Here is a 20,492-nt window from a genome sequence, read left to right as displayed (position 1 = left end):
CCCCAACAATCTGGGTCCTCATTTGACCTACCTGGGAAGGATGGAAGGCTGAGTCAACCTTGAGCCTGGTGGGACTCGAACCTGCACTAATTGCAGGCAGCTGGTGTTACTTAAGGAGGCATTAGCCCACTGCTCCACCAAGGCTCAAGGGGCAAAGGACAAAATAGCTGCCTCTGCAAATGTCAAGACCCTCATTTTATGAATTCTTTAAAATACAGAAAATGAATCACAGTTGTTAGTAGCGCCCTTTCTACTGATGAGGCACTGCCCCAGCTATAACCTAATCAGCCCCGGAATTATTAAACAAAGGCTGGCTTTGCTCAGCCCCAAACAATACAGGATCTTGAAGGGTTTGCATCCCTATGTTCACAAAACACTCTCTTTACCCCTGGGCAATTTTCACTATAAAGCATTTTACAGGTGGTTCTTGACTTACAACCAATCAAAGTTACAACAGCACTGGGGGGGGGAAGTGACTTATGACCATTTTTCACACTTACGGCCATTGGAGCATCCCCGGGGTCACGTGATCCAAAATTTGGAGGCTTGGCAACTGGTTCATATTTATGACAGTTGCAGTGTCCCAGAATCACATGATCCCCTTTTGCAACCTTATCAAGGGGGAAGCCAGATTCACTTAACCGCCATATCGTTAACTTAACTGCACCGATGCACTTCACAACCGTGGCGAGAAAGGACGTTAAGTGGGAGAAAATTCACCCAACGAAGACTTTGGGCTCAATTTGTGTAGTGAAATTAGAAGGCACCACAAGCGGCGAATGGGGTCTCAAGATTCATAAAAATAAAAAGAGAGAATAGAAGCATTGCTGTCGTACATTGCCTCTGTGCTTTGGAACTCTGTTGGCACGATGCAGAGAGCTCTGGGGACCAGCAAAATGGGTTGGGAGCTGCAGGTAGCCTACCTGTGGTCCACACCTGCCTGGCCTATTTACTATCAGACATGAGTGACTGGCAGCATTCCCCCCAAGGAAATATTCCTTCAACAGAGCACTCACACTGGCAGCCTATTTGATGAGTGGCATTCAGGAGACGGACGCAGGTGGCTGTTTTATTCAGTGGGATGTAGATTTTCTTCTCCACAGAGTTGCACCAGCCTAAATCTGCACAAAAAGTGAGGGAGTTAATAGGATATTTTTTTGAAGAAAAAAAAAGTTACTACAAAACCGGAATATCCTGCTCTGGTGCTGGCAAGGCAGACCAGATTGACCAAGGGTTCATACAGGCTTGGTGGATTTCAACCGCCAGAATTTACAGCAGCTGATTACAAAGTCCAATGCCTTGCCTTAGGCCAGGCATGTCAAACCCGTGTCATCACGTGACGTTGCGTAATGTATCAGGACTGTTTTGCCATTGCTGGCAATGGGGTGGGTGCGACTTCCGGCCCATGGGCCGGCAGTTTGAGACCCCTGCCTTAGGCCCATCTCCATTCCTTATAGCAGGGATGGCGAACCTTTTAGAGACCGAGTGCCCAAACCGCAACCCAAAACCCACTTATTTATCACAAAGTGCCGGGGCCGCATCAGCATTCTGGTGCCCTCGGGGGGGGGGGGGGGCAGGGAAGCACCTCTGAGTGCTCCCTCTGACACGCCAAAACTGGGGGTGCAAAAACGGGGCATCGTGCTGCAAGGCGCAAAAACGGCCACCGCTGTGCCACGGGGTGCAGATACGAGGCGCTGCACCATGTAAGAACAGGGCAGTGCTAGTATCATGCAGACACTGGCCCCGCCCCATTTGCAGCACGTGCGTGTTTGCGGCCCCGCGTGCGCATGCACGCATGTAAAATGCTTCCCCGCCCTTTTCTTCCAGTCCGCCAATCGACAATGGTTGGTGACCTCTGCTCTACCACCTCTGCTCGAGCTTGCAAGTTGGCCTCTTCGCCTCCTCTGTGCTGGGCGGGGCTCCTGCTCCAGGCAGTGGCGGTGGCACACGTGCCCACAGAGAGAGCTCTGAGTGCCGCCTCTGGCACACGTGCCATAGCTTTGCCACCACTGCCTTATAGCATTTGAAGAAATGAGAAGGGTGGACAGAAAGCTCCTAGCTGGGGGGAGGGGGGGATGTGGGCTAATATTATCATAGGACAGCCATGTAAATAAAAATATTAACAGCATAATTAGTTGCACTCATTTGGATAAGGGAGACTTCAGCTTTAAATCAACCATTAAGCAGAACCTGAAATCTTGTGTCATAACTCTACAAATTGAGCAATAAAGATTTCTGAGATTTTGCCCAGATTGGAGACATAAAACTAGAACTGAAGCAAAGGGGATAAATTCTTCCCTGGAATTCCCTCCATGACCAAATGCATGTATCAAAACAACTGATTACAGCACAAATACCTCAACTTGTGCAAGTTGTAACTGACACCAGCTGCCTTTTTGTCATTATTTACATTCCACTTAGAGTATTAAGTACAGTATTAAGCCTCATTATTTACAGTCTACTTACAGTATTAAAGCTATTTCTTTACTAAAAAAAGAAAAGCTAAATTTCAGTCAGTTACCAAGGTATAGATTTGTGCTCAGCCAATTTGCCTTTGTCATCCTGCTAAGAGAAAAGGAATTTTAGAATAGAATAGAGCTGGAAGGGACCTTGGAGGTCTTCTAGTCCAGCCCCCAGCTCAAGCAGGAGAACCTACGCCATCTCAAGACAAGTGACTGTCTAGCCTCTTATTTAAAATTTCCAGTGATGCAGTGCCCACGATTTCTGGAGGCAAGCAGTTCCGCTGGTTAATTGTCCTCAGTGCCAGGAAGTTTCTCCTTACTTCCAGGTTGCTTCTCTCTTTGATCAGTTTCCAAACAGTTTCTTGTCCTGCCCTCTGGTGCTTTGGTGAATAAAGCGACCCCCTCTTCTATGTGGCAGCCCCTCAAATACTGGAATACTGCTATTATCATGTCTTCCCTATTTCTTTTCTTTAGACTAGCCCAGGGGTAGGCAACCTCGGCTCTTTTATGACTCATGGACTTCAACTCCCAGAATTCTTGAGTCAGCGTAGCTGACTCAGGAATTCTGGAAGTTGAAGTCCATGAGTCATAAAAGAGCCGAGGTTGCCTACCTGTGGACTAGCCAAACCGAAGTCCTGCAGCCATTCTTTGTGTTTTAGTTTCCAGGCATTGGGTCATTTTAGTCGTTCTCTGAATTTTTTCCAAACTCTCAACATCTTTTTTGTGATATGGTGACCAATAATTGGCTGCAGTATTCCAGGTGTGATGTTACTAGGGTTTTATAAAGTGGTGTGATCTTGATTCTATGCCTGTGTTTATACAACCCAGGATCGTATTAGCTTTTTCGGCTGCTGCTGCACACTCCTGGCTCATGGTGAAGTGATCGTCCACTAGGACTCCAAGGTCCCTCTCACAGTTACTGTTTCTAAGCCAGCTCTCGCCCAGTCTGTACTTGTAGATTTGAGTTTTCCTGCCTAAATGTAAAACTTTGCTTTTTTTTCCACAGTGAAACTCATTTTGTTGGACAGGGCCCATTGTTCAAGTTTGTCAAGATCTTTTTGGATCCTGAGTTTGTCTTCTGGGGTGTTGGCTATTCCTGTCAGTTTGGTGTCACCTGCAAATTTCATGAGTTCTCCTTCTAAGTCATTCATGAAGATGATGAAGAGTACTGGGCCTAAGACGGAACCTTGTAGTACCCCACTGCTTACTTCTCTCCACGTGGACGTAGTGCCATTGAGGCCTACTTGTTGAATATGGCTTGCCAGCCAACTACAGATCCATCTGGTAGTGATGTTTTTCTACCTTACCAAGGAGTAGGTTGCAGCCTACTTTATTAAATGCCTTACTGAAGTCTAAGTATACTACGTCCACAGCATTTCGCTGGCCTATTAGTTTAGTCACTTTGTTGAAGAATGAATTAAGATGCTTGAAAACGCAACATCAGTAAAGACTCCAGATCCCATCAGCCCGGATGGAAGTGCCTTATATTTGTACAAAGCCCTTTGGAGGGCCTAATTTTTGGCTTAGGATAAAAGGTCCAACCAACCCTTTGCTATCTATCTATCTATCTATCTATCTATCTATCTATCTATCTATCTATCTATCTATCTATCCAATTTATCTCATATCAGTTATCATCTATTTATCATCTATTATCTCTTTACCAAAAGTAGCAATCTAGTTATCTACGTAACTAGCTATCACTATCATCTTTTTATCTCTAAGAAATCTATCATCCATTATCCATCTATCTTCTACCTGTATCATCTATGTCTGTCTGTATCTATCATCTATCCATCCATCTTCTTTCTATCACAGCCAGCCAGCCAGCTATCAGAATCTTGTCCCATCCTATTACTTTATAAGCAACCCAAGTTGTAAATATACCGAATACTCCTCCCCTCCTTTACCACCACAGCCCTGCGAGGTAGGCTGGCGAGAAAGAGAGGCGGGGAGAGGGAAGGACTGGCCCGAAGTCACAGCTTGCCTCCTAGAATAGGGCTAGGCAACCTCGGCTCTTTTATGACTCGTGGACTTCAACTCCCAGAATTCCTGAGTCAGCTGACTCAGGAATTCTGGGAGTTGAAGTCCACGAGTCATAAAAGAGCCGAGGTTGCCTACCCCTGTCCTAGAAGGGGGCCCTGTAAAGACCCTCGTGGTTTGTTCAACACCCAGGCCGTGCCAGGTGGGCATCATGGGAGCTGGAGTCCAGCCCCTCCGGCGGCCAACTGTTCGGGGACGACCCTCCGCCGCGACGAGGCCGACGCTCCCCGCCCTCCGGGCCCCCCATTCCGCCCCACCAGGCCCGGACGGCCCCGAGCCCGCTCTCCCCGCGCGAGAGGGCCTCACCGGGCGCCAAGGCGCACAACACGATCCCGCGAAGGAGCCAGGCCGCCGCCGCCGCCCTCCCCTTCATCCTCCGGCCGCTGCAAGGGGCCGCTTCCTCCTCTTCTTCAATAGCCGCCATCTTCCCGGCAACTTCCGCTTCCTGCCCAGGCTGGGCTCTCTAGCACGGCGGGCCCTTCTCTATGGTTCCGGGCGGCGGTTGCTTCCGGTTGCCGTGAGCAGAGCGTCGGCTTGGCGTCTTCCTCCTCCTCCTCCGATAGGGAGCGCTAGACCCGCGCCGCTCTTTCCCTATCGCTGGTACCTAGCCGGAAGCGGAAGTGCGGGAGTGGGCGCCGTCCCGGCAGCGGTGACGTGGAGGCGGCGGCAGCGGCAGCAGCTGAAGAGGCGACGGGCGCAGCGGAGATGCTCACCAAGTTCGAGACCAAATCGGCCCGCGTGAAAGGTAGGCCGGGCGCCGCAGTGGAGCAGCGGTGCCGAGGGCGGGGCATGGAAAGCCGCCGTGGGGGTCCCAGTCAGGGCCCCTGGGTGGGGGTTGAACCCTGCCCCGGTGCATTGGCAGCAGAAGAGGCGGGTCTGGTTTTGTCTTCGGCTATTCCAGTCTTTCTCAAGCTGGGCCACTTGAAAGGTGGCAGGACTACAACTCCCAGAATCCCCCAGCCAGCCTGCTTCAAAAAGGAGGGACTTCAGCTCCAGAATGCCCCAGCCAGCCTGCTTAAATATAATTCCCCAGCCAGCCTGCTTTAAGATGGGTGGACTTCAACTCCCAGAATTCCCCAGGCACCCATGATGTGCTGGCTGGGGAATTCTGGGAGTTGAAGTCCACCCATCTTCAAGTGGCCCAGCTTGAGAAACACGGGGTTATTCGGTTGAAATCCTCCCCTTCCCCCCCCCCCCCCCACAGCGCTCCAGAAGGCTAGCTGCAACAAAGCAGTAAACAAAACATCAACATCCCTCTAAAGCAGATTTTACAGAAGATTCGAAACCCCTAAGTTTCACGCATAGAAAGATTTTATTCACCGGGTGGTTGGAAGGCAGTATTCTTGGCTGGGTTTCCCAATGACAAAATGTTGCCTCCGTGCATAGAAATTGAATAAATTTCTAGCATAGTAAAATGATTACCCCCCCGCCCCCAATTTCTATAGCCACTTCTGCATCGGCTCATAATTGTAAAACTATAAAACCGTTAAACCATTACAAGCATCAAAACAATAAAATGATACAAAAAAGACGTGGAGACGCTAGGAAAAGTGCATAGAAGAGCAACACTGACGGTTAAACTAAAACATATCATGGAGAATTTGCAGAAACTGGGTCTGAAAAGAAAGGACTAGGGGCGACATGATAGCAGTCTTCCAATATTTCATGGGCTGTCCCAGACAAGGGCCAACCTGTTCTCCAAAGCACCCGAAGGCAGGACAAGAAGCAAAGAGACTTTGCTTCTTAGCAAAGAGAGAAGCAACCTAGAATTAAAGAGAAATTTCCTGACAGTGAAAACAATTGGTGAAATGGCTTCCCTCCAGAAATTGTGAGTGCCCCATTGCTGGAGGTTTTTAAGAAGAGACTGGACAGCCATTTGTCTGAAATGATAGAGGGTCTGCTTGAGGAGGAGGCTGGATTACAAGCCCCTTCCATCCCTATGATTCTGCATTCTAGAATTCTATGTTCTAGAAGTTCTTGCTTCTACAGGTATCAGAACAGATGTAAAGTTATGTGTTTTGGGCACTGGGCACATGTGCAGAGTAAAGACACTGCTGTTGGAATTTGGAAAGCTCTAATAGAAAGTTAAGAGTTCTCATTGGCTGGTCTCATAAACCATACTGTCATCTGTTATTACCCACCTGACCTGTGTTGTGGGAATCCAACCTCATCTGAGTCTTGGCACAGTTTATAGAAAATGCCAGTACTGTATTAAGCTAGGGAAAAATTGAGCTAAGTGATTGGTTTGTTAATTGTAAACAACGACAAGGTTCTTAGCCTGGTGGTCCTTTGCATCCAAGCCGGAAAGTTAGATCAATTTTTATTTTATTTTATTTTAATTCCATTTATATCCCGCCCTTCTCCGAAGACTCAGGGCGGCTTACAAGCTTAGCAGTAGCCTTCATTCTATGTATATGCCTGCTTATTAGGGCTTTCATACACCCCCCAAGCGGCATTATTACAAAGTCAGCTTAATTGCCCCCAACAATCTGGGTCCTCATTTTACCTCCCTCGGAAGGATGGAAGGCTGAGTCAACCTTGAGCCTGGTGGGACTCGAACCTGCACTAATTGCAGGCAGCTGGTGTTACTTAAGGAGGCATTAGCCCACTGCTCCACCAAGGCTCAAATATCTCTTTATTTATGCGTAAGTAAAAGGAGAGGTCTTCCGTGGATATATGGTGAGAGGCCCTTAGAAAGGAAAAAAAATCACTTGATATATATAGGTGAAAACATAAAGTTCAAAGCTGTGCATAGATCTTGCCTCTGGCCTGTCTGAACCAGTCCTTATCAGAATTTCACATTTTTGTTTGTCATTTCAAAGGACTAGAAACTTTAATTAAAGGCACAGCTAGTTACTGAAAACATTACTCAAAGAGACACTTTTCTGCTCCCATCAGATTTCTCCACTGGAAAGTTGTAAATTTTCCTTGGTTTATGACCAGTTGCTTAACAGCAACAGACCCCGCCCTAAGATATTTCCGACCCAATTCTGATGTCCAGGGGTCTCTCCACCCCCCAGTCACATGGACCCTTGGTAGCCAGCCTGCATTTATGTCTGCTTGCTGGGTCTCATGGGTCATGTAATCGTGCTTTAGGATGTTTTTGCTCAAACCCGACATTTTCTTCCGGTTTTCAGCAAAAATGGCCCATTATGAACAACCATGGCTGTCGCTGAGCTAGATACAACCACTACAAACAAGGTCATAAAATGATTCCAGTCATGTGGTGACCCACTTTATGACCATCACAAATTACAACGATAGTGGGAAGGCTCCATTACGATTGTCGGTCAAGGTTTTCTGCATGCATTGTGGAAAATAAAAACAGCAGCTGACTTCCAAGAAACACGTATAGTTTTTACCTTTGTTTTCAGGGCTGAGCTTCCATCCTAAACGACCTTGGATCCTTACGAGTTTGCACAATGGGGTGATCCAGCTCTGGGACTACCGGATGTGCACCCTCATTGACAAATTTGATGAACATGATGGTAAGTGATGCTTACACTGTGCACGTAAGCCGAGCCGCTTGCCTCTAAAACGTGAGAGGCTGCCTTGCTGGATCTAATTGGACGGAACCAAGTCTGCCCACGTGTCAGGACCCACCCCAATTCACGTCTTAGGAAAACAAAAACTCTTGGAGTCAGTTCTAGTCCAAAAGGAATTTTTACTAGGACATGTTTGGTTGTGGAAATGCAAGACAGGACCTGGTATTGTTTTACAGATTGAAACTTTATAAAGAGTTCCCGGTTCAACCCCCCTTCCCTCAACCCCATTTGGTCAGCCCCCCATCATTTACTTCGTGTCATCCCTTCGTGGGAAAAAGGGAACTTCGGATCTTTTACAGTTATTGCCTTCTTCCTTTACAGATTCAAATGGAGACACAGGCCAGATGCCTCCTTCCCTAACCCTCCCCTTTCTTCCCCCAGTTCAAAAGGTTTCCTTGGTCTTTGAAATAACCTAAGGCAGGCTGAATCCACATCCGCTCCTCCTTCCTCGGGAGATGGCAGAATCCGGGAAGGGGGGGATAATGTTTTAAACTTAAATTTATGAATGTGATATAAATGGATTCTGACACCACGATTGATTCTGCAGAGCTGGAGAAATAAAATACTAGATAGGCAAAGTAGATCCTGTAGCAGATGAGTTTCATTCAACAGAGTGAAGGAGTGAGCAAGAGTATGCCAGAAGGAAAAAAAGAAAGGAAAAGCACAAGTAGTAGGGGGAAAATACTGCTCTTGCCGGATTGAGCTAAGCAGTTGAAAAATGAGTGAAAAGCCTTACCTCTTCTCTCTCGATTTCTCTGTGACTCTGAGTATTTTATATTTGCTTTCCAGGACCTGTCCGAGGGATCGATTTCCACAAGCAACAGCCGCTCTTTGTCTCTGGAGGGGATGACTATAAAATCAAGGTAATAGTAGGTGGTGGGAGTGGTTGGGCTGGGACAGTTTATGAGGGGATGGGGAATTCTTTAAAATCCTGTGGAGGGAAGCAGGATGGTGGTTGGACTGACCCTCTCTAAATTGACCCATGCAGCTGCTGTTCTTCCTTGAGTACAGGTGGTCCTTCACTTAACAACGGTTCGTTTAGCGACTGTTCAAACTTACACTGAAAAAAGTGATTTAGGACCGTTTTTTACACAATCATTGCAGCATCCCCCCCCCCCCCGGTCAAGTGATCAAAAATTCAGATGTTTGTCAACTGGTCCTTGTTTATGACAGTCCCAGGGTCACGCGATCCCGTTTTACGACTTTCTGATCAGCAAAGTCGGCAGGAAACTTAACAGCTGTGTAAACTAATTTCACAACTGCAGCGATCCACTTAACAACTGTGGCAAGAAAGGTCATAAAATGTGGCAAAACTCACTCAACCACTGTCTTGCTTAGCCACAGAGACGTTGGACTCAAATTGAGGAGGGTCTGTATGAACGGGGATTGAGACAGACTTGTGAGGTGGAAATGTAGGTAGAAAATTTCTCGAGAGGCTCTGTGTTAGGCTCTCTCCATTAACCAGCGAACAGCTTGCCTGCAGAAGCTGCAGGTGCTTACTCACTGGAGGTTCAGACAACCACCTGTCTGGAATGGTACAGGGCAGTGATGGCGAACCTTTTAGAGACCCTTTGCCCAAACCACAACCCCAAACCCACTTATTTATCGCAAAGTGGCAGGGCCGCATCAGCATTGTAGTGCTGTCTGGGGGGCGGGGGGGGCAAGGAGGCATCTCTGAGTGCCGCCTCTGGCACGCATAAACCGGGGGCGCAGAAATGGGCCACCGTGCTGCAAGGCGTAAAAATGGCCGCTGCCACGCCACTGGGTGCAGATACAAGGCGTTGCACCACGCAAGAACTGGGCAGGGCTGGTGAGTATCGCACAGGCACTAGCCCTGCCCCATTTGCAGCACGTGTGTGCTCGTGGCCCTGGGCACGCATGCGGGTGTGTAAAATGCTTCCGCCTGGCCTGATGGACTTGGTGCTGGTGGCGCGCGTGCCAACAGAGAGGGCTCTGAGTGCCGCCTCTGGCACGCGTGCCATAGGTTCGCCACCACTGGTATAGGGTCTCCTGCTTGAGCAGAGGGCTGGAGTAGAAGACCTCCATTCTGATTCTGAATCGTGTGCGATCTGTAATTAATTAAAGGAGGGGGGGAAAACCCCAGCAATCTAGGATTGGCATGACTGATGCCTGTGCTTTTCTCCTCGAGGTCTGGAATTACAAACTGCGCCGTTGTCTCTTCACCCTGCTGGGTCACCTGGATTACATCCGCACCACCTTCTTCCACCACGTGAGTCCTGCTTCTCTAAGCATCCGGCAACACTCTGGAACGTTTCTTTGGGCTTGCAGGAGCCGTAAGACGTTGCCGGGTTCCCTTCCGCACAGGGCCCTGCCTGCCCGCCCTCCGAGAGAAAACCGCCGTCTCTTTTCTTCCTAGGAGTATCCCTGGATCCTCAGTGCCTCGGATGACCAGACCATCCGGGTGTGGAACTGGCAGTCCAGAACCTGCGTTTGGTAACCCTCATCTCCAACAATCCTTTCAGCCTTAAAAATTGGTTTTCTTTTTTGTTTCGTGGTTTTTCAGATGTTGGCCGTGCCCCCTCTGGCTGTTGTTGCTCACTGCACAACAGATCCTAAACGGAAGGCTTGTGTAAGGGCTGCCGCTGGTGAGGCTGACAGTGCGGCCACACGGCACTCTTGCACTCGCACAGATGGTGGGCTACGCCTCTGCGTGTGGGTAGAGGGAGTCCTCGACTTACAACCATTTGTTTAGCAACTGTCTGAAATGACAACAACCCTGAAAAAAATTATGACCAGGGTTCACACATTTACAAGTGTTGCAGCACCCCTGTGGTCACATGATCAAAATTCAGCTGCTTAGCAATTGGCATGGATTTATGACTGTTGCGGTGTGTGTGTGTATGTGTGTGTGTGTGAGAGAGAGAGAGAGAGAGAGATGATCAACCTTTTGTCACCTTCCCAGCTGGCTTCTTAACAGCTGTGTGATTCACTTAACCTCAGCGATTCACTTAACGGTGACAAAAAAATGTAGAATCTGGCATGACTGACTTAGCAACTGCTTTAATTAGCAATAGAAATTCTGCTCCCAATTGTCATAAGTCGAGGACAACCCTGTAGCTTTTTCAACGTTTGCTATAAAAGCAACACTTCTGCGGGTAGATGCCTGTACCAGGTTGAGTATTTGGGGAAAAGAGCTTTGATTACATAGCTGAGTGATTGATACACACACCCCCATTATAAATATAGTAAATCGTATTGTAGGTCGTCCTTGAGGTATGACTGCAATTGAGCTCAGAATTGCAGTTGTTAAACGGGTCCCCAGGTGATTGCCCCTGATTTTATGACCTTTTTTTGCAGCAGTCATTAAACACTGCAGTCATTAAATGAATCCATTTTACTCAATAGGCACTTTTTTCTGGAAAGTTGAAGTAAACATTGGAAATCAGCAAAAAAAAAAAAGAGAGAGGGAGAGAGAGAGAGAGAGAGAGAGAGAGAGAGAGAGAGAGAGAGAGAGAGAGAGAGAGAGAGAGAGAGAGAGAGCGCCAGAAATCGCATTCCTGTGACTTCAGGGTGCTGGCGAGCGAGTTGCCCACCTGCCAAAATGCAGTCACCTCACAGTCCAGGGGGTGGGATGCAGCCCTTGTAATTCTGACACCTGGTCATAAGTGGATCTGGGGAGATCCGTCCTAGCTGTGACCGACTGCTTAGCAACCCGTCGATCCACGAGGGCTGCCTCTACCGCTATAGCTTTGCCGAAGCACCTTTTCAGCGCTCGGAGCTTGCAGGTGCTACAGTCTCTGACCTGCAGCTGCTTTGAAGGGAACTGGGGACGATGTGAGGTCCTCGCTGCTCTCTGAACTTGGTGACGTTTCCTCCTTTTGTCAGTGAAACACCCGCAAGGGCGCAACCAAGCTCAGAGAACACGGACTTCAGTCCTGAGCTACAGATGCTCTGCCCTGTTGGTACTCACGATGATGTTTGTCTTGACTCTCAAAGAAGGCCAATCGCTGCATTTTTCTCTCCCCTCTTTTCTTTCTAGTGTATTGACCGGACATAACCATTACGTGATGTGCGCCCAGTTCCATCCTTCCGAGGACCTGGTTGTGTCTGCCAGTTTGGACCAGACTGTGCGCGTTTGGGATATTTCTGGTGAGCTGCTCAGGTCAAGGGGGTCATCCAGCAGCGGGCTTAGGACTGCGGTTGCCGAAACCAGGCTGCGGCTGGAGTGAAGGAGAGATTGGCAGCATGGGTACAGCAGGGCCCCTAAGTTAGGTAGAGGTGAAGAATTTCACTGAACTGCCTGCCTTGACCCTGTGGGAGGGGTTGGTGAGTCTCCACAGGGTTAGGAAATTTGCAGTTCTCACGGATTGTAGAACAAGCACTCTCCAGGTCCTGATGAAACAGATTTAAAAAAGCAGGTGTGTGTGTGTGTGAGAGAGAGAGAGAGAGAAGAATGAAATAGGAGTTCAGAGTAAAAAAATAAGGTGAAAAAATGAGGGTGGGCATACCAGAGTGTGAGAGAAAGATTGTAGACCTTTTAGAACTATCTCTGGTTTTTTGTTTTCTTCAGTATTAACTGTAATTAGGGCTTTCTGACTGCAAGAGATTCTGGTTAAACCAGAGTTCCTCAAACTTGGCCATTTTGATACATGTGGATGTCAGCTCCCCACATTCCCCAGCTAGCATGAATTCTGGGAGTTGAAATACCCTCACCTTAAAAATAACCAAGTTTGAGAAACGCTGGTTGCGCAGACAATACACTGCGCTGCCCCGGATGATAGGTAAAACGGGTGGATCTTATCTGGTGGAAAAGCTTTGCCCCTGTGCCAAAGAAGAAAGGAAGGTACTACCTCAGCACTGGATCTCCAAAGTTGATCTCCTTTTGATCATCAACATTGGGGTCTCCTGCTTGAGCAGGGGGTCAGACTAGAAAATCTCCAAGGTCCCTTCCAAATTTGTTCCTCAGTATTGCTTTGATCGGCAACAGCCCCGGCCTTAGATTGTGGTGTAGTCTTGGGGACACAGAGACAACAGCCCTTTCGCCTTGGAAATCTGTTGCATCTGGAGGCCCCCAGAACGGCTCCAGCTCTTGTTGAGAGGAGCAGATCTCAGAGAAGAGTTGAAATAAGCTTGCTGGAGAGGACCGTGGATACATGAGCACCCATGCGCAGTGCATCGCAGTGCATCGAAGCATGGGAACTCCCATCCTTGGCAATTTCCTGGTGGGCGGACCTCAACTCCCATAATTCTCAATGGTTACGCTGTGGGCTGTAGAATTGTGGGATTCGAAATTGGCAAGTTTGGGAGATGCTGATTTAGAAGGAAGGAGCTGTAGCCCTCGGTGAGCTTGTGTCTCTGTGTGTGTGTGTGTGTGTGTGTGTGTGTGTGTGTGTGTGTGTGTGTGAGAGAGAGAGAGAGAGAGAGAGAGAGAGAGAGAGAGAGAGAGAGAGAGAGAGAGGGATCCACCCACTGCTTTCTCAACTGCAGTTCTTGGCTTAGTGGGTTGCTGGGGTTTTGTGGCACACATTCAGAGATGACCCAGCTGTGTTGGGGAAGGGGAGGGGGGGTGTTGAGGAGGCTGTGCTTGGCATGACTCCATCGCTTCCTCCGCCAGCACCCAGGCGGTGAGCTTTGCCTCCTCTCTCAGCAGAGCCCAAGGCCCCTGAAACGGTATGAAAGGCCTGGAAATGTTCCCAGGGTTTTCACACTTCTGGAGTTGCCGGATTGATGCTTTCATGGTCTGTACAACCCGACTCGGTTCCTCCAACGCCCCTGACGGGCGGTCACGGTTGTCTCAAAAGGTTTCCCTTCTCATCCACGAAGCTGCTGCAGTCGTGAAGCTCCTTGAACCGAAGAAGCTTCTTGGGTGAGAAGCGAAACGTCTTCCAAGAAAGAAACACAAGTTGTCTTTCGAAAAAGCACTTGGAGGCAACTCTTCTAGCAGGACTCTCTTGTGTGAAAATCAGCTGTATAGACCAGGGGTAGGCAACCTCGGCTCTTTTATGACTCGTGGACTTCAACTCCCAGAATTCCTGAGCCAGCCATGCTGAGGGGAAAGGGAGAGGTTTCCATGCTTAGCCATGCTGGCTCAGGAATTCTGGGAGTTGAAGTCCATGAGTCATAAAAGAGCCGAGGTTGCCTACCCCTGGTATAGACACTTGCTTTAGTTTTAATTCTTGCTAGGTGAGGTTGGAAGCATCCCCTTTTCAGCTAAGTCTTCTTTTTGGCTCTCAGCCATGTGACTCGCTTAACATCAGCAGTAAAAACAGTGATAAGATCAGGTCAACTCATGCGATGACTCGACTTACGACCGCACCAACTTAGGATGGAAATTCCAGTTCCAATTGTAATTGTTAGTTGATGACTACCTGTTTTTTTTTGTTTTGTTTTTTTTGGCTAAGTCAGCGTCAGGAATGGGGGGGGGAATACACCCCAACCCTATCAGAACCTGTAAAATTACTGCCAGTTTGTAACACTGAAGGTTATTTTTAAAAAAACGATCGGATGGTTCATTAACTTTTAATTCAAATGATGTTTTCCTCCGGGCCTCATTTTCTGACATGCCATTCGACAACCACGGGTGGTCCTTGGCTCCAAATGGTTGACACCCACCTTTTAGGTACATGGAGTTATGACCACAATTGAGCCCAAAATTTCTGTTGCTAAGTGAGACAGTTGTTAAGGTGAATTTTGCTCAATTTTCCGAACTTTCTTGCCACCGTTGTTAGGTGAATTACTGCACTTGTAAGTTAGTAAAACAGGGTTGTTAAGTTGGCCTCCCCGTTGGCTTTGACAGAAGGTCACAAAAGGGGATCACACCACCCCGGGACACTGCAACGCTCATAAAACGAAGCAGTTGTCAAGGGTGAGAATTCTGACCACGTGACCGTGGAGATGCTGCAACAGTTGCAAGTGTGAAACGTGGTCCTAAGTCACTATTTTCAGTGCTGTTATGACTTTAGTCACTGAACGGTCGCAAGTTGAGAACTACTTGATTTCATTCCGAAATGAAGAGCTTCTCTTGGATTCATGGGGCTTTGGGCTGCATTCCGAACTCTCGAGGTTTCCCAAACTTTGCGTCTGTCTTGACAAAAGAGATAAGTGAGGCCATTGCAAGGGCCCAGCGGAGGATCCAGCCCCCCCCCATTCACTTGTAGGGCAAGGTTGGGTGTTCTTGCTGCTGCTGAGAGAGAGGGCAAAGCTGACCGATATGGGTCGGGATCCCCGTTGCATTTTGCATGCAAAATTGCACCCTAACGATGAAGCCGTTTGCTTGTAAAACTAACAGTGACTTTACAGGATTGGTGAAAATAACCTCTTCTAACCCTTCTCTGTGTTCCTCTAGTATAAAATTTGGTCCTAACCTTGAGCGGAACTGGTCGGGAAGATCCGTGGGATGATATTCCAGCTGTAAAAACAGCAGGGTGGTTTACTTCCTAACGAAATGACCTCTGCAGCTGCAATCTTAACCAAGAGCTTCTGTCCTAAAAAAAACAAATCTGGGCTTGGTGTCCTTCTGTTAGTCCGAAGGCTGGGAAGAGGGAAGTCCTGCCAACTAAGCATTATGGGGCAGAGGTGTCCAACCGTGGCCACTTTCAGACTTGTGGGCTTCAGATTCCCCAGCGGAATTTAGGGAAACACTCCCCAAATAACAAAAGTGTCCGGTGTGTGGGTGTGGCTCAACCCTCTCGCTCTGGACTCGTAACCTTCTGCTGTGGCCTGAGATTTTAGCCTTGCTTTTAACGCCCTCCAACTCTTCGGGCGAGCCTGACTCATCCATTTCCCCTTAACAGCTCTACGTCTTGTCTAATTTCCCCCAATCTTCCTTGCATCTGCCCTTTTCTCTCTCTTTCTCTCTCCTCTCTCCCTCCTTGTTCATCCCCACCACATGTCAGAGCTGGTTCATTCTGTGCGTGTCTCCGTTCCCTCTCGATTTGTGTAGTAAGCTCAGAAATTTTCCATCCGTTGCTCAGTTCTCTCCGATCGATCCTACAGCTTTACGTGCCTTGATTTCTCCTGGAGCAGGTATCTCTGTGGGTTGCTTCTGGTTTTTTTTGACTCCGCTTCCCTGCGGATCCTGGATCCCCCTTGGATATGCAGATCGCTTCTTGGAAGTGCCTCTCCCGCCGTCGTCTTCACAGTGAACTCTTTCCTTCTTGTCTCTCCTAACATCTTAACGTGGTCGGAGGCTACGTTGCGCCTGCATCCGAGACCCATCCGCTGCTCTGTTGATTCATTTTTTTCAGCCTCATTCTCCAAGGGATTAAAACCTCACTTGAGCCTGAATTGGTGGCTTTCCTTTCCTGATTGCAGAGGTGGTTGTGTGGCTTTGCTTGGTGAATTCCAAGTACGTTTGGAAACCCCTTTTCCTTGGACAGAGGTTTCATTAGCACTAGGCAGCCTCTGACCCCTTTCCTCCATTGTCTGTTCTGCTCAGGGGAAAAAAATGGAGCGTTTCCTTCCATCTTTCGCTTTTTTCATCTTTATTTATTAATATGGTCTCTACTTCCTCTGCCCTGCAAATTCCCTCTCCTGCCCGAAGGTCTAAGAAAGAAGAATTTATCTCCTGGAGCTGTGGAGTCCGAGGTCCGGGGCATCACCGGCGTGGATCTTTTTGGCACCACGGACGCTGTGGTGAAACATGTCCTTGAGGTACTCGGGGGTGGGGGAGGAGGAGGAGGAGGAGGGTTCCTTCCTGTTAGAATTATTGGGAAATAAAAGGAATTGTTGACCAGGCCCTCAGAGATCTTTTTTCGAGGGATTGATGTTAGAGGTGGACTTTAAAGGCCGATCAGGCCCGTTGGGTAGGATGACGCCTGCACATGGAGCCTTTTGTGGAGAGGGGATCAAACTGAATCTTTTAGACCAGAGTTCCCCAACCTTTCCAGTTTTGTGGCCCGGGGGTTGATGAAGTGGTGGGGGGGAGGAGAGTGGATGGTTGCACAGGAGTGGCGGGCAAGCATGTGCGCGTACACACAGTTCCGTTTGTGCGAGCGGCAGGCATGCGCACCTGGTGCCTGCGCACAAGTGGGGATGTGCGTGCGTGCTCGTCCGCCACTTCCGTGCCCCGGTTCTGAACGGCTCAGGAGTTAGAGAGCCCTGTCTTAGACCAGGAGGGTCCAACATTGGCAATTTTCAGCCTTGTGGACTTCAGCTGCCCAAATTCCGCAGCCAGCGTGGATACTGCGCAACTCATGCAGTCACCTTGCTTTCCAGCATTGCTTGTGAGATCTTGTTTTGAAGCCGTTCTTCTTTTTTTTCTTTCTTTCTTTTTTAGGGACACGATCGTGGGGTAAACTGGGCGGCTTTCCACCCCACCATGCCCCTCATCGTCTCGGGGGCCGATGATCGGCAAGTCAAGATTTGGCGGATGAACGGTAAGACACTCCTTTTTTGGGGGGGGCAAATGACAGAGCATAAGGGTCAAGCTCCACGGGCACGTCCACCCTTCGCCAATCAGCTGAGCTCTTGCCTCAGTCTCGAGAGAATGTGTGGATTTGGCCATTTGACCGTGGTCTGTGTGGATCTTGGCTTGCAAGGGTCTAGGACAAGTCGCCGTGGCCCACTCGCCGCGGGACAAGAGTTAAACTAATATCGAAGAAATGCTGGGTTAGAATCATTAAAGAACGGATGCCAAAGGAGGGACAGAATGAAATGTGAATGACAAAAATTAAAAGTGTTTTTTTAAAATTATTTTAAATAATTAAATTGTTTGAATTGTCCCGTGGCGAATTGTCCCATTCCGTGGCTTGCAGAGAAGGAGGGCTCGGCTGCTGCCGAATGAGCCTGCTCTGGGGCTGGTGGCTGAGGGATGCTGCAAAATTGGCTTTCTGCTCCCCCAAAACCTATACCTGTAGCCTTTGACTTAAGAACATTTGGTTAGTGATTCTTCGAATTTACAGTGGTACTGAGAGAAATGACTTACAGACCGGTCCTCACATTTATGACCACTACAGTTGTTCCCACGGTCATGTATTCGCCATTTGGGAACTTCCCAGCTGGCCTCCGACAAGGTTGCAGGTGGCGTTCACACGATGTCTCAGCCACAGTGATTCAACTGCACCAAAGCAGGTGGTAAAATTGGATGGGATGCCTCACTTAATGGCCACGTATTGATGCCTCATGGGATGCCTCACTTAATGGCCACGTATTGATGAATTTCTCAGTCTCTGTTGTCATAAGTCAAGGTCTACTTATAGGAACCAATGAGATGCTTCAGATTGTGCCACAGGGTGTCCTTGACTTGTGACCACACTTGAGTCCCAAATTTCCATTGCTAAGAAAGGCATTTGTTCTGAGGCATGCCCCCATCTTACGACCTTTTGGGGCACAGTTGTTAAGCGAATCACTGTAGTTGGTAAGTGAATCATGTGGTCGTTGTGCGAATCTGGCTTCCTCCATTGACTTTGTTTGCTGGAAGCTGACTGGGAAGGTCACCAGTGGCCGTCGCGTAACCCCAGGACGCAACAATCCTTTTAAATTTATTTATTTATTTATTTATTTATTTATTTATTTATTTATTTATTTATTTATTTATTTATTTGATTTATATACTGCCCTTCTCCCGAAGGACAGGGCAATAAAAATAAGAAAACAGGATACAAGATTTAAAGTTAGATGATTGTGCCCAATGTGGTAAGTTAGTTAAAATAATGTTAAAACCCCAAACCTATCAGGCCAGGCCGGCTTATTCGAATAGATAAGTTTTTAGATCACGCCGGAAGGAGCGAAGGTCGGGGGCCGTCCGTAGTTCAGCCGCTAAGCGGTTCCAAAGGATTGGTGCGCCCACCGAGAATGCTCTCCCCCTGGGGGTCACCAGCCGACATTCTCTGACCGGTGGTACCCTGAGGAGGCCCTCTCTGTGGGAGCGCACAGGACGGAGGGAAGTTTATTTATTTATTTATTTATTTGTTTTTATATACCGCCCTTCTCCCGAAGGACTCGGCAGTAGGTGCTCCCGTAGGTAATCCGGACCCATGCCATGTAGGGCTTTGTATGTCATCACTAGCACCTTGAATTTCACTCGGAAGGCAACTGGAAGCCAGTGCAGCTCACGGAGTACTCATGGGAGTATCGGGAGACCCCCAAAAGAACTCGTGCAGCTGCATTCTGTACCAGCTGAAGCTTCTGAGTGGTCCTCAACGGCAGGCCCATGTAAAGAGCATTGCAGTAGTCTAGACGAGAGGTCACAAGTGCATGTGTGACTGTACGCAAGGCATCCAGGTCCAGATAGGGTCGCAACTGGCGCACCAGACGAACCTGGGCGAAGGCCCCTCTAGTCACAGCTCCTATATGATCTTCTAAGGAGAGCTGTGAATCTAAGAGGATACCCAAATTGCGAGCCTTATCTACGGGGGGGGTAGTAATTCACCCCCAATAGTAAGAGATGGAATAATCTGAATTTCCTGAGATGCCGGTATGTACAGCCATTCAGTCTTGTCCGGGTTGAGTTGAAGCCTGTTCCTCCCCATCCAGACCCGGACCGCTTCCAGGCAACGGGACATCACGTCGAGGGCATCACTGGGGTGGTTTGGGGTCGAGATGAAAACCTGGGTATCATCAGCATACTGATGATATCCCACTCCAAAACCACGGATGATCTCGCCTAGCGGCTTCATATAGATGTTAAATAGGAGAGGTGAGAGGACCGACCCCTGAGGAACTCCATAAACGAGAGGTCTCGGGGTTGAAATGCACACCGGTTGCCAAGTGCCCCAGGTTTGACCATGTGACTGTGGAGGATGCTGCGACGGTCATGTGAGGACCAGTCATAAGTCACTTTTCTCAGTGCCATTATAACTGAATGGTCACTAAGCGAACGGTGATAAGTTGAGGACTGCTTGTACTGGAAACATGAATGAAAGGGACTCTGCCCAAAACTCGTCCTTCTCTTTTATGGGATCCAGACGTCCCACAGAAGCCGTGGGCAGAGCAGGTGGTTCACATCACAGAGCAGGTGGTTTCCTGCCTGAGCAGGGGGGTTGGACTAGATGACCTCCAAGGTCCCTTCCAACTTTACTATTATGATTATGATCCAGTGCTGCTCAACGCAGCTCCCCAACCGCCAGGCATCACGGCCCCTCTTGGTTTTTCCTTTCACGGTGTCCTTTTCCCACTGACCGTTGCCTTTCCCTCCCCTTCAGAGTCCAAGGCCTGGGAGGTGGACACCTGCCGCGGCCATTACAACAACGTCTCCTGTGCCGTGTTCCACCCTCGGCAGGAGCTGATCCTCAGCAATTCGGAGGACAAGAGCATCCGAGTCTGGGACATGTCCAAACGGTAAGCGCCCTTTGCATCTGGGCCCAGCCCTGCCCCATGGGACCCCAAGCCGCTCAGCCACTCGGATCCACAGATGGACTTTGCAGGAAAGGCCCTCTGGGCCAGAGCTGTAGGTAGCGGTCTGATGGGTAGTGAAGGGGGAGGTGCTGGCATAGAAACTAAGAGACCATGAGTTCTAGTCCTGCCTTGGACCTGAAAGCTG

The 20,492-nt window shown here is 48.8% G+C and overlaps 2 protein-coding genes across 3 annotated transcripts in view; one reads left to right on the top strand and one right to left on the bottom strand.

The window, feature by feature from the left end:
- Positions 1–4,950, bottom strand: part of NCSTN (nicastrin) — a 29,087-nt gene extending 24,137 nt beyond the window's left edge. For both annotated transcript variants that reach the window (XM_083374203.1, XM_083374204.1), the window contains exons 1-2: positions 4,812–4,950; positions 1,017–1,121 (exon numbers count right to left, since the gene is read on the bottom strand). In XM_083374203.1, coding sequence (XP_083230329.1) covers positions 1,017–1,121; positions 4,812–4,929 — 223 coding nt within the window. In that variant the 5' untranslated portion in view covers positions 4,930–4,950. The remainder of the gene's footprint in view (positions 1–1,016; positions 1,122–4,811) is intronic.
- A 166-nt stretch (positions 4,951–5,116) lies between these two features.
- The window catches only part of COPA (COPI coat complex subunit alpha), a 48,926-nt gene continuing 33,550 nt past the window's right edge, over positions 5,117–20,492 (top strand). Inside the window, exons 1-9 of the mRNA XM_083374167.1 lie at positions 5,117–5,250; positions 7,880–7,993; positions 8,840–8,913; positions 10,200–10,280; positions 10,428–10,504; positions 12,051–12,160; positions 16,554–16,663; positions 17,289–17,388; positions 20,155–20,290. Coding sequence (XP_083230293.1) covers positions 5,211–5,250; positions 7,880–7,993; positions 8,840–8,913; positions 10,200–10,280; positions 10,428–10,504; positions 12,051–12,160; positions 16,554–16,663; positions 17,289–17,388; positions 20,155–20,290 — 842 coding nt within the window. The 5' untranslated portion in view covers positions 5,117–5,210. The remainder of the gene's footprint in view (positions 5,251–7,879; positions 7,994–8,839; positions 8,914–10,199; positions 10,281–10,427; positions 10,505–12,050; positions 12,161–16,553; positions 16,664–17,288; positions 17,389–20,154; positions 20,291–20,492) is intronic.

Source organism: Vipera ursinii (genome assembly GCF_947247035.1).
Source record: "Vipera ursinii genome assembly, chromosome: 15".
In the NCBI taxonomy this organism is placed as follows: domain Eukaryota; kingdom Metazoa; phylum Chordata; class Lepidosauria; order Squamata; family Viperidae; genus Vipera; species Vipera ursinii.
The sequence above is the reverse complement of the archived record's forward strand: the minus strand, read 5'-3'. Positions and strand labels throughout refer to the sequence as shown.